The 13,636-nt window shown below is 39.5% G+C and overlaps 1 protein-coding gene across 2 annotated transcripts in view; it reads right to left on the bottom strand.

The window, feature by feature from the left end:
- The window catches only part of march8 (membrane-associated ring finger (C3HC4) 8), a 78,662-nt gene that overhangs the window by 7,269 nt on the left and 57,757 nt on the right, over positions 1-13,636 (bottom strand). Inside the window, exons 4-7 of one of the 2 annotated variants that reach the window (XM_042011004.1) lie at positions 6,142-6,221; positions 4,889-5,824; positions 774-954; positions 35-170 (exon numbers count right to left, since the gene is read on the bottom strand). In XM_042011004.1, coding sequence (XP_041866938.1) covers positions 35-170; positions 774-954; positions 4,889-5,824; positions 6,142-6,221 — 1,333 coding nt within the window. The remainder of the gene's footprint in view (positions 1-34; positions 171-773; positions 955-4,888; positions 5,825-6,141; positions 6,222-13,636) is intronic. The other variant, XM_042011003.1, reaches the window with a different exon arrangement.

Here is a 13,636-nt window from a genome sequence, read left to right as displayed (position 1 = left end):
GTGTCTGTTTATGTGCATCTGAGTCTGTGCTCACCTAGTCTGATTTCATCTGCTGTTCTGTCGATAAGAACGTAGAGCGACCACACCACACAGGTGATGGCGATGACATGGAAGGTGACCGAACACATGATCTTCCTCCTCTCACTCGCTGTCATCTGTAGCTTCTCCCACTGTTGAATATATAAGATAAAGACATTTGAAGAGAGCAAAAGGTACAACAGTAGCAGCTAAGAGAGTGAGATAAACATTTGACCAATCAGCTGCTTGGATCCTAAAAGCTGGTGTTGTAGCATGACATGAAACCTCTATTTGACACACACCTCATACCATAACTCTCTTCTAAAATTTCTTTGGGCGCTGACGCATGAACAACTCCAATATTCACCCATGGGATTCTGAGGCTATTAAAAGCAGAGCATTTGTTTAAGGCCTTTTGTGCAACTAATGAGGGGTGAAGGAATTTTAATTAGGGTGTCCTGCTATCTCCAGGCTGCTGATTGATAAGAAACTTTAAGGGAAGTATGCTGAATCTAAACTATTTGAAATGAATTGCTCATTGGGTTCCACTCATGAAACCCACTTCAAAGCTCAGTCGTGTTATCTGTGTGGCAGATTAGAGACAGCTTTAGCTGTTTTCAGCTTCATAACAAAGGGGTGAGGAATTAGTTAGGACACTTGGAATTAGAGCAGCCACAAGGCCCCAAATTTCTTAACTGTGACAGAACTAATGAATGTTAGCATTATAGCTACTTTTGTGCAACACAAAGTCTCACCTTCCGCAGTGGTTTGAGCTTAGTCTCCATGATGAACTCATATTTACAGAGCTCGCAGCAGCGGGTGTCAGAACTCTTGATCCACTGCTGCAGACAGCCCTGGTGGACGAAGCGCAGGCTCCCTGTGCAGTGGCATGGTGTGATCAGAGGACTCTCGTCATCCCCTTCACAGTGACAAATCCTACAGAAGCCAAAAGAATATAGTCAACACAAAGCTGGAGGCAAAACAGCACTAAATGGAAGAAGACAGGAGTGAGGAAAGATCAAAAACCTTAAATTTGGCAGGCAACGGTGACATCTATTTCCCCATATCTAAGAAAACTGGAAGATATGCTGCAAATCAGCACACTGCTAGTATTCTGTAGCAGTGTGCGCGATGAGGCAAACGTGTAAGAAAATGCCATTTATCCCCTCACTTGCCACAGTTTTAGGAAAGCTTTGGAAACCAGATATTTCTGTTGCTCAATACTTACACAGTAAAGACAAATATACACAATATAACTGAATAAAACTGAGACGTTACACAGTCTGTCCATGTACAATTACCCATGGCAGTGAATCACAGCAATAAAGAAACTACAAATGTCAGATGGAAAATCTACTTGAATCACAAAAGCTTCACAAATCATTTATTTGTAGCATTGCTACAGTTCAGCAAGCACCTACAGTGGATTTACCAGCTTCCAGTGATGCTCAGTCCCTGCACACTGTTGCAAAGCCTTCTGTAAGATATTCTGAGAACATAACTGGAAGGTGTCTGTTACCTCTAAGGACTGCTGGCTGTTGATGGTGATTTTTTCTTTTTTTCATTTTTTCTTAATATCAGACTAAGGTTGGCTACCACTTATTTCAAGATCAGACATATCAGATAGTGTCTGACAGGTGGGAGGACGTCCATTGCGTGCATTAGTCATCCTCCCTAAGGAGTGTATTTTTCTGTCCTTTCATAGTGTTTGTCTATGAAATTATGCAAGACTCTAGACATCTTTTTAACACTTTTGCAAGTAAGTCAGTGCAAATTTTGCGACTCTCAAAAGTGAAACAGATATGAAAAAAAAATAATTATCTGTTAAACTATTCTCTTAAACATGTATTTAAAAAAGCGACACTGATCAGTTTCTGCTTGCTCCACCACAAAACCAATTTAATTAAGGATCAAATGTCAGCGACTAGACCAACGGAGGTAAAGCTGTTGTACTGCTAAATTAAATGTACTTATTGTTTTCACAGATGCATGAAGCCATGTTACAAATGCACTTCTGATTTAAGGCCAATACCAAGAATGGCTTCAGCTGTGTTTTCCCGTCAGCAAGCTGCAGAGAGCAGTGGCACGTCTCTCTGGGGAATAAAAAACAAGGCGACAAAGCATGGGGGGGAAAAATGAAGAGAGCAAGGTGTCCGGGCGGAATTGCCTTTATCCCAGTTCAGGAGAGGATAAGCTTGCATGAAGAAGCACATGCACACACACGTTAGAAGGTGAGTGAGCAAGATGAATTCTATTTGTAGACTTCACTGATCTGGCCAAAGTATTACAAGATTAAAAAGACAAGGTGAACAAAGGAGGATAAAAACAGGTCAATTCCCATGGAGGAGGAAGTGGAAGGAGTGCGGGATTAAAGAAGAGAAGTGGCTAAATTAACATCTCCAGAGGATACATTTTTATGGCTTATGGGAGGGAAGCTTTGTTTGTTTTCATGGATAGCAAGATGATAAACTCCAAATTCTCATCTTAGAAGTATCACAACTTTGTCTTGTCAAATGTAATGTTCATCTACAGGTTATAACCACACTTTATCTTGTAAAACCACTGCTAACTTAACCAGATTTGTGCCCGCAGCAGCACATTCAACGAAATGCACAGGAAGTTCAAATTTTATTTGCATCGCTTGATGAGCCACCTTCCTCCTCTCTTATAGTCATTTTACACTTACAGAGGCATCATTAGAATATGTCAACATTAAAAAAGAAGCAAAACAAAATCAGAAAATCACAAGCACCACAAGCTGGGAGGGAAATGAGCTAGGCAGCAGTACAGTGCAGCCCTGCAGAGGCCTTCACTAGCTTCCTGTTCACCCTTTTTCAGTTTCCTCATACTTTCCTCTTGTGGCATTCAGAATTTCGCTTCACTATCTTCCTCCCTCCAGCAATTCCTCGGTCAGCTCTCATCCTATTTTTTATTTTTATTTTTTTATGAATTATTCCATTCATCCATTTTCTTTTTGTTTTCTGCTAAACAGAGCATCATGTGGCTGATGACTGAGAAACTGTGCTCTCATCCTGAACAGTTTAAGGCTGACATTGCCCTGCTGACATATTGATCAATGACAGAAAATTGAATTACTGATACAGCAAGTCGGGGTCCTTTTTCCTCCTTTTTCTTCTCTTCACTTCATCTCACTGTATGTATATTAAAGATGTATGTATATCATCTTAAAAGAAAATATAAACTTTGCAGTGCACACTTATTTGAAGGAAGGAATCACAGAATTTAGCTGACTCATTCTATGACAGATAAAAGGTTTAAAAGTGTAAACACCCAAACTAAGTACAAACCTTTTGGTGTGGACAGGAGGGTTACGTGATGTACATAAAATGACTCACCTTCTAATATTGTTTAATAACACTTTTTATGACCTTTTTTTGATAGCACCATTTCCAGTAACCTCACAACATTGCATTATATAACAATTCAAAGATGAGAACTGGCCAAGTAACAGAAAGATTTAATCCAACAAGTTATTAAAACAAAAATAATCCCTGGGAGCTTTTTAAAATGAAGAAAACTTAGTTTATTTATTTTTAGGAGAAACACTAAGCTGTCAGCTTTCACCTGACATTTCTGATGGGGAAGTCAATTCTTATCAGACTTCCAACCGTCACACTGTGATATGTTGTCAATAAAACATCTGGTTAATAATTAACATGCTGTACTACTGTGGAAATACTACCTCCCACACACTTTCACGGGTGAGGTCGACCTCAGGTCTGAGCTCACGCTTCAAGCCACCTGACTGAGAGCTGGCTGAGAGTAGGTGTATGCCAAGTCAGAGACTACACAAGCTATTTGAAGCCAATAATCTGCCTCTTGATCTCTGGCCTACACCCTGGCCGGAGATCATGTTTCTTTATCAACCTAAAGCTGATTTGAAAAAGGCATGAGCTGAAAGAAGTTACAGCAGAGAGGACAAGACAGATGTATATAAATGATATTGAATTCATTAAAAGACTTACATTTAATCAGTCCAGTGAACTGCTGCCAGATGACTTTTTGACAGATGATAGGACCCAGAAGGGCTCAATGTAACGCTCAAAATTCCTGTTTGTGGCAGCCAATCAGTTTCTACTGCTAGTAAGCCTCATCACTGGAGGTCATACAGCCATGACCTGATCTGTAATCAAATACTACAAACAATCTGTTCTGTGTAACAGGGCCTGGCTCTGACAATACGACTGCACAAGCTTTGCCTTGCTGACCCAGACGGATACCTGTTCAAATTACAGTTCACTTTCTGCCACTGTCTTGCTGTTTTCCACACTGTAACACACTCCACTCCTCAGAACTATTAAATTTTCTAAACTAACCTCTTCCCCTCTATCTAGTTTTTAAGATTGCTATAGCCCCTATTCCCACTGCAAAGCTTCAAGCTTATGAGCAAAATCAATCACAATTTTATGCCGCCTATATGAGACACTTTACTGCGTCATCGATCTAGTAAAAATGAAAAATTATTATAAAGACATGACTTGACAGCACAATGAAAAACTCAGCAGAGCACTGAGATAACAGTGGAGTGAAATTAAATGGTATGAAATTACATTACATCACATTTTTGTTGTGGACACACATGAGGGCTTGGATCAGGACAACTGGGGAGGAGGCGGGCAGTCGTGAGGTGTGTGTAGATCTATGTCATTTTCTTCTGACTAAAGAGCTCCATGCTGAACTGGGGTTTAGAGGACAAATACTGCTCTAGTGGAAAATATCTGCTGGGTAGTTATACTACAGGATGAGAAGCTTTTCACTACTCCGTGGGGCTCTGGGGGTTCACTGCTACGTAACTGCACAGGTCATAGGAAGGGTGGGTGTGGAGTACACCATCCAGACAGTCACCCACCTGCAGCAGTCCCCAGATAACGACAATAGTGACTGTGGCCCAGTTTTCTCTGACAATGGGGATGAACAGCATTCCAGGTCACTGTCTTCATCCATATAGCACAAAGGGGCTAGCAGAGCACCTGGCATAGCCGCAGTGACTGTTTCTGGGGATGCCAGCTTGCCTGTTCCCTGTGGAGCTGATCTGAGCCGATCCACTTCAAATACATCGTCATCTGCCAGTGGATCCTGGGAGGGGAAACCTGACTCGGTGCCTTCCAGCAGTCCGCTAGAGGACTTAGTGATGTGGAGGTGGGAGGCGTAGCTGCCCAGCTCAGAGCATTGTAGGCTGGCTGATGTGGAGGATCGAGAGAAGGGAAGGAGAAGACGGAGGAAGCTGGAGCCTGAGGCGGGAGGAGGCTGGAGGTGGTTGTTTGAAAGTGGAGGATTGATGGCAGCAGGGTCAGATGAGAGACAACCAGTGGAATGGATGCCCAGCATGTATTTGTAGTTGTTGGTGAAGGAGGGGACGAGGTGGGGTTGGGTGCGTGTTGAGGAGGGAGCACTTGGAATATGGTGTGGGAGGGCTGCGACCAGCTTGCCGTTGAGAGTGTGCGCCCTTTGCTCTGAGCCAGGATGCTGAGCAGGCTCGGGCTCCACATCCAGTTCTCCCTCAGAGCATGTGCGGTCTATAAAGTGCAGACCGCGGCAAAGACTGTCCATGCGCTGGCCCACATCATTCAGAGAGAGCGAAAACCTGAGTGAGCTGTTAGGTCGGATGTTGACAGAAGAAGTCGGACGGAGCAGAGACATCCAGTCTCGCTGTTTGGTGTGCTTGGAGACTGGCAGCGTGTCTGTGCAGAGGGTGGTCACCGAAACACCTGAACCTTGACAGGTTTTACCATTAGAGTTTAACAGAACCACGGTCGTCTGCTTGTGAATGTCCTGATCCTGGCTGCTGTTTAAGTGTTTTGTGAGTGTGTGTTTATGATAGTGGATGATGTGAATGATGACAGAGGTGTAAGACAGGAGGAGAAGGTGTGAAAAAGGACAAAAAAAGAGAAATAGAAGAGACAATACATTTTAAAATGGAGACAAAACAGTTTAGAGGTTGATCAGTCAAGATAATACCCATCTAATGCCATTAAACATGGCTACTAAAGAGTTACATTTCACTAGTAAGAAAAGATAAACAGATTCATTTTAAGGCCCTCAAGAGCTCATTCATTGTGGACACAAATTTCTGGCACAAGTTTAAACTGAAGAGGTTTGTACCTGCAGATGTCCTGGCTGGAGGGGGAAACTGATGTCCTTGAGAAACTGCATGGAGCGTTGACTGAAGTTGGGCTCCCTGCCTGAGGAACATTAGCAAAAGAAAAAAAAAAAAGTTTAGGACAGATACTGTGGAATTATTGAAATATTGTTCAACAAGCAGAAACAAATCACATGAAAAGTCAAGATAGAAATGGTGGTGTGTGTGTGTAAGAATGATAAGGATGTCAGCATGAGTCTGCTCTTCACAAAAAGGAGTGAAAGCATGTCACATGCTGACGCCAGGGATGATAAAAAAAGGAAAAACACAATACTGACAGTTAATCTATCAGATTAAGGCTGCACCACGCAAAATCTGTCTCAGGCAAAAACACCAAGCACCCACAGGGAAGTTAGAGTTATGAAATATGAGGTGCTGAGGAGAGGAAAATCTCAAGGATATGAGGTTGTGGATAATTTTTTAAAACGATGCACCTGCAGCTACGAAGCCGCCATGCTGGTTCAAACCCTCAGCATTCGATACTGTAGCTTTGACAAGCACGCATTTCAGAGTGAGGATTATCCAAGTGTTCTTCGATATTAAGCATTTTTTAAAACCTGAAGTCTGAAAGGCTTTGCTGCTGTAGAAATACTCCACTGTTAAACCAAGATACTCCTTAAACAAACCAAGTCACATTTATAAAAGTGAAACTCTCTTTAAATCTAAAAGAAAAAAAAAAAAAAAAAAAAGAGAGAAAAACATTTTCTCACTGTCAGCAAAAGATTTATTTAGTCTTCTCACTTGTGGTTTTATTGCCCTCTCTGTTTTTCCAGAAGTTCTAGCTTCAGTTTTAGCATGAATGTAGCTTCAACCTCTTCTACTTCTGTGATGGCTGCAGACATGCTACATAAAAAAAGGGATCAGATGGTGTTTGAGTGGCTAACAGTGACATGCTGGGACCGTTAATTTCAACGAGAGGCTAATTACCTATTGATTTAATTTCTAACTAAGGATTAATTTGTATGTTGTTGCCCAACACGATCAATAGAAAACTCAGCATCCAGCTGTGCTCTTCATCCTGTTTATCTGTGTGTACATGAAAAGCACAGCTTCACTTTCACACTCTTCCACTCAGTGCTCAAATATGTGGTCCTTCATTTGTTTTGCTGCAATTATTTCTGATTTTATTGCTCATAATCAAAGCAGCAGTGTGGTGATCATGCAGGAGTCCGGATTATAAAAAATAGAATAAACTGAAATGTGCAGGTTACAGAAAAATAGATTTCAGCTGTGTCATTCAATATTTCTTTTCTGCCTTTTGCCTTTTAAATCATTCACGTCATCATCTCACGCATGTTGGCCAATATATAACTAGCTCGGTCTGTGAGCAATTGGATAACAGATTTTTTTAGTTTAGGCAGTAAGTAACTACTTGTTAACAGCCTGTTTTGGTCCTTTAAATTATATGAAAGGACTGAGCCTCTATAACAGCTTCTGATTAGAAGATTTGATGAAGAAATGATTATGTTCAACGAGTTAAATAGCCAAAAACATTGCAGGCAAAGCTACTTCAGCTGTTTGTATTTATTTATCTATTTATTTTGTTCTGATGCCATTTGACACTTGGCAACACTTTGAAAAAGAAACTGTGAAAACAAGCATTTTATCTACTCTTGTATCCTTTCAGTTGTGCTTGTTTGGCTCTGATGTGCTAATTAGAAAAAAGATACAACCTCACACCATTTTCCCTCTAATTATCATCTGTTTACTCTGCACCATAACTACTTATTTAACCTCTCTCCTCAAGCACTCCAGCCTTTCTCACACACTAATATGCATAAATTTCCCTACACTTTTTGTGCCTTTATCATCCTCAAAAAGCCATTCTCACACCTATTTTGACTTCAATTTTTAAATTTTTTTCACACCCTCTATCAGAAGAGAAACTAAAACACCAGGGCCTTTAAAAAATTCAACTTTAAAATCTAGCAGGAGCAATGAATCGCAGACTCTCAGCAAAAACAACTTCTAATAAACCAGGCAGAACACAAACAGACCAGATGCTGACAAGATGCCAACAGGAAAAAAAAAAAAAAAAAAAGTGAGATAGAAAAGAAAGTTAATCGTAAGGCGGTAAAGGTTGCCCATCCTCGTCAACATTACTTTTGTGTCACACTTTGATCAGAAGTTTGATTTATAATTTCCTCGAGGCAAGAGCTGAGAGAGATAGAGAGAGAGAGAGAGAGAAGGGAGGTTTGTTTTTAGGGATGTTCGTCTGACAGCAAGATTGCACAAAAGTAACCAATAACAATTTAATGAAATTCAAAGGAAAGATGAAACACAGTTGGAATAAAAATAAAAAAGCCATCTGCATTTTTGTGCAGATCTAGATTATTTTCCATAAAACTTATTAAAAAATTAGAGCATTGGCCTTGATGGAGGACTGGATTCTTTGAAAGCCCTTCAACAGTTGTTTGTTTTTTTCTTTCATCTCAGTTGATCTGTGCTTAAAATGACTGTTTCCAGGGTAAAAAATTTTTTTACTCTAACCTGTGAGATATATTTTCCTGCCGAAGGTTAGATGAAAAGATCTAGAAAGTCTGTGTGATATAGCACCAGAACTAGCAGCTGATTAAATGAGCTTAGCATTAATCTATAAGCTTTGTGCAGAACTGTTTTAAAGCAGAGCAGCATAAAAATCAGATGAATGCAGCATTTAATTCACCAACTTATTTTATAATTTTATCACCGTTTCAGCTCATTTCTGCAGACCTTTCACTCCCATCTGGCTCCCACTACGTGCTGCAGATTGTCGAAAGTGTTGAGTTAAGCTGCGTATTTGATAACCCAACGAACAATAAGTGTCATTATATCCAAGTGCACTGATAGGCTGCACTGTGCTTTCAGAGTAAATGATAGCTGCAGGGATTATACACTGGCAGTATATAATTACACAAGCAAGAAGCAAAGGCAAACCTGTGAACACCAACTTTGATCTTTTCTACTGCCATCAAGTAGGAAATTTTACTGTGAGCTCCACAGTAAAATGAAATGGGAGAAATGGGAGTCAAATGATAAAAAGGTGTCTTTATAATGAAGAATCTGCACAGATATTAGAGCCTTAATCAGGCTGATAAGGTGGCAGCAGTCTGTGCAGGAGAATTGCTAGATTTGATTGGTCAATAATTTCTCTGGCACTTGAGACTGCTTTAAATCATGCCTTTTCAATCTGCTTCAACAAGATCTTGTGTGTGCTTAAAGAAACTAGCAATCAGTGCAGTTGCTTCAACTCTTGGACAAGTTTCAAAAGGGCAGCAAGAGCTCTGATTAAGGAGGAGAGAATATACTAAGTTGTCATTTTAAAATGACTAAATGTGCCTTCATGTACAACTATTTTGTGGTAAAAGGGTTCTTCTCATAAGATGATTTGATTGTATTGAAGGGAGCTCCTCCCTTGTAATTAGAAATAGTATGAAATCATAACACATGCTTAAAATACCCTTCACTAATTTGTGTCACTTTCTAGAAGATGCATGACAGTAATAAAAAAATGAAAAAAAGATGATTATAGTATTTGGTCACTGGCAATTCACAGAATAGTTTTGTGAGGGTAACAAATTAAATGGCATTTAATGACTTTGCTTTTATGGGTTTCAAGCTTCTATTACAATTTATGAAGTTATGACAATAATCAATTATGGACAACAGTTATGACATTTGAGACATAAAATATTTTAACAAGTCTTGAGCACAGTTGGAGTAAAGTAAAGAGATGACGATTGATGTATAAATCAGCTTTAACAGAATCTTTGTACGACACTGGTGTGATTCTTAGCTAATCTGTTCTTTTTTATTTTAGTACGTACAGCAAACTGGGCACAAATGCAACTATTAAAAACACAGGTTCTTCTAAAGTAAGAATATTTTTTCTGACACTGAAGTTCTTCAGGTTTGCATCCCTGATGACCAGGACGAAAGTTACTATCTTTTATTGATGATTTTGTATGTTTTCTTTTGTTTGTTTGTTTTTTCAGGAAATAAAAAGCCTTTGCAGTTTAAGCCATAACAGAAAATTAAGAATAGCTGCAGCCCCAAACACACACAGACATTTTGACCCATTTTTGTGGTGGTAACTGTAAGTATGATCAGACCACTTGAGAGATAAAACTCTAGCTAAATATTGTTCATGTTCTTTCTACCTAATGTCCATATATTTTATTGTGAAAAACTGCAGACTGGTCTCAGAGAAAAAAACATGCTTGAGCTGAAACTAGCATAAATATGCAATGCTAGCTAACAAGAGAGAAAAAAAAACACAACAATAAAACAAGCATTGATGCAGCTTTGCTTAGCTTAGATCAACAGGACAGACCCAGGTTGTGCACTGCAGCAATGAGCCTGTTACGCTGCAAAACTGCAGCAGCTTCAATTTAAGAACCCAACCAGATGTTGGGCTGAATAGCAGCGGCAGCCCACTCAGTGGTGAGTTGCTGCTTTGTGTCTCTATGAGGATTGTGATGCTTTAATTCGTTCCCAAACAGTGTAGGAGGCATCATGCAGCTCCCTGGATGTGTGCTAAAGAGAGAAAGGGCTACAGTTAAGCCTCCTGACCTTGCCAGCTTGAATATCAACTCACTCCAAATCAGTGGGCAAGACCACACTCTCTGCTCACATAACACTTAAGAGCTACTTTTATATCAAACACCACCCATTCGTACATATAAAAACAACCCAATAAAAGGTAATTATTCAGTCTTGGAAAGTCCTTTCTTTCATAATTATCTTAATTTCTTTCTCAACAGCTTGATAAACAACAAAGTAAATGAAACAATGAACAAACAACAGCAGATGAGAGATAATGAGTTTTCGGTTCTGGACATTTATATTTCCTACCATACACCTTAATCCCCCACAGTGACAAACTCACTGATAGAAACAATGTCATCTTTATGAAAGAGTTTACCCTCTGGCTAAACTCCGCTGCTCATTTTCCTGCGAGTGTGTCTCATGACAGCTTTTCTCTTGGGAGTCTGGACATCTAGAAATGAGATGCATTTCCCTTTTGAAAAGAGAAAGTCCGCACCAGTAGGACAACAAGAATCCCAGCAGGTAATCAGCACAAAAATGGAGAACTGTCCATAGTCCTTTCAGGCTGACGCCATGGTTATTTATAAAGAGACATACGTTTTGAGTAGGTTAAAAATTGGAAATGTGGACATCATTTTTTTTTTAAATTGGATCTGACAAGTCTATGTGATTCAGTTTGAAACTGAGCCATGTGGGGCAATTCAGTGGTTGCATGGCTGTCCTTATTTTAGAATCTAGCAGCGCTCACGTGAGCATCAGTCAAGATTACCCATGAAAACTTCCATCAGCAGCTCAGGCAGACAAGAAAAGTGCAAATTAAGTGAATGCCCCATCATCTATATATTCTATTGTGAAGTGGTGTTGCAAGACAAATTAACTTGACCTACATTTCTTATTCTTTCAGCAAAGGGAACATTTGAGTCACTGCTGGAAATATAAAAATACTTCTTCTCATCCTGCCAATACTGCACAGAGTGGAGGGGGGATTTATAAATGTACTGCATATATGAATAAAATCTCACTTCTGTAGTCTTGCAGATCCTATTCAAGCAGCTTGCAGGGAATGTGGTTTTAGGAAGACTGTGTTACTGAAAATATAATCCACTGCTGAATCTTTTCTTTGACAGCAACCGTCACGAGTTTATCGTGTTACTTATTTTGGTATCTAATTTGGTTTCCAGTTTCAGTCCAGGAACCTTTCCTCTCAAAAGCTGACTCACTCTCTAACAGATAAGATACTCTGCAGAATTGTCCATCCAGAGAACAATTAATACCGATTTAAAACCTGTCAGTCAGTTGCATTTCCCCTTAGGGAGGAGTATGAAACACCAGCTGGCAGAAGAACTGCTGGTTATTAATTAAAGCTGTCAAACTTAAGAGCATTCTTAATGCTTTATGTCTATCTATCCCATTAACACACACATTTGTCAGAAGAGTGGTGGTCTAAGTAGGACATTCAATGACAATGTGTTTGCTCACTGCCATCCAATGATATCAATTTCTATGTTTGCTTGTACAGGAAGTAAATACAAGAGAGGAGAAGGTGAATTCTACCTCCTAATTGACACTGCTCTGCTCTCTCCCTAGACATCACACATAACACTGGGGATTAGATATAATGGATAAACACTTCCTAAAGAACTTATTCTAACTAACTTTAGGCATCGTATCCTGATTAAAGTTCAGAAATTGACATAATTTGAATTATTTGTATCTTTCCTTGCAATTGTCCCCATTTATCTCTCATCTACTAAAGCTAAATGTCCTTAGAAGCACTTTTTTTATACGTTCATTGAACAGAAACATCCACAAAGAAGGAGAGCACCTTTTCATTATGCTCACGTAAAAAGCCCTTTCTCAGTTTCATCACAACTGATAAAGTCTCATGACGCTGGATCTGCTAACTAACGTGGCTGAGAGGGAGTTTGTATTATCCATCCCTTTCTTATAGTTGGCCATGATCCGCATGTAGAATAAGCTGCATGTATTAATATTTAGTTGGTTGTGGATTAAGGATCAAGGATAATACAAAATAGCATTACCTGGTTTTAAAAAACAAAAAAACAAACAAATAAAACCTGAAATTAATATCCATTAAAGTGTCTTAAATTATAAGAGTTCAAGTTTTGGGGAAGTCAAGATACCCATGTATACTTCTGCAGTACAAAACTGGAAATAATTCCAGGAAAAGTAACTGTGCACCTGATTAGTCAAACTGATGTACGTGAGCAAGTGGTGATAAACACCAGAGTAAATCTCTCTTTTTGTTTTAAAAGTTTTTATGAGATACCAAAGGTCACAGATTTGGAGACGATGACTCTGACAGTCACAAGTTCAACACACAAGACAACCACATGAGCAGAAGTTCAAGATTATTATCCAAACTTAAATGATCATCCACTCCAACAGCTGTAAACGTGTAATTTTCTGGTGTGCTTTCTGTTCCCATTATGACAGACTTTGAACTCCCTGCAGCTGTGGTGGATTGCTGAAATTGAACTGGTGTGGGAAAAAAAATCTGCTCTGAATTTAATTGCCTCTCGTTAGAGCTGGAATTTATTATTTCAGGTTTTCTATGAGGAAATGTAAACAGTCGTAATTTGTTGTATTAAATACACACATTAAATACAAAAGGAAACATGTATGACATTTGGCAAATGAGTAGGAGACAGATGAATGATTAGTTTATATACTTTGTACTTCTTTAATGGAGTGGCACTCTGGCTTAGAAAACAATATTTATGTTAAAGCCTGTAACACTGTAAATGAGTCACTTGGGCGCAGTAACTCCCATCTTGCTGATGTTTAAGGAACAAGTGGCTCGTGGATCAAACATTATTGCTGGGCGCAGTCCCATGGTGATAAAATGACCCTGACATCTATTAGCACAAGTAAAGGGTTTATCCTCCAAGAGGCTCAGGAGAGCACAGA

The sequence above is a fragment of the Melanotaenia boesemani genome, chromosome 16, assembly GCF_017639745.1.
Source record: "Melanotaenia boesemani isolate fMelBoe1 chromosome 16, fMelBoe1.pri, whole genome shotgun sequence".
In the NCBI taxonomy this organism is placed as follows: Eukaryota; Metazoa; Chordata; class Actinopteri; order Atheriniformes; family Melanotaeniidae; genus Melanotaenia; species Melanotaenia boesemani.
This window is presented reverse-complemented; position numbering and strand designations above follow the sequence as displayed.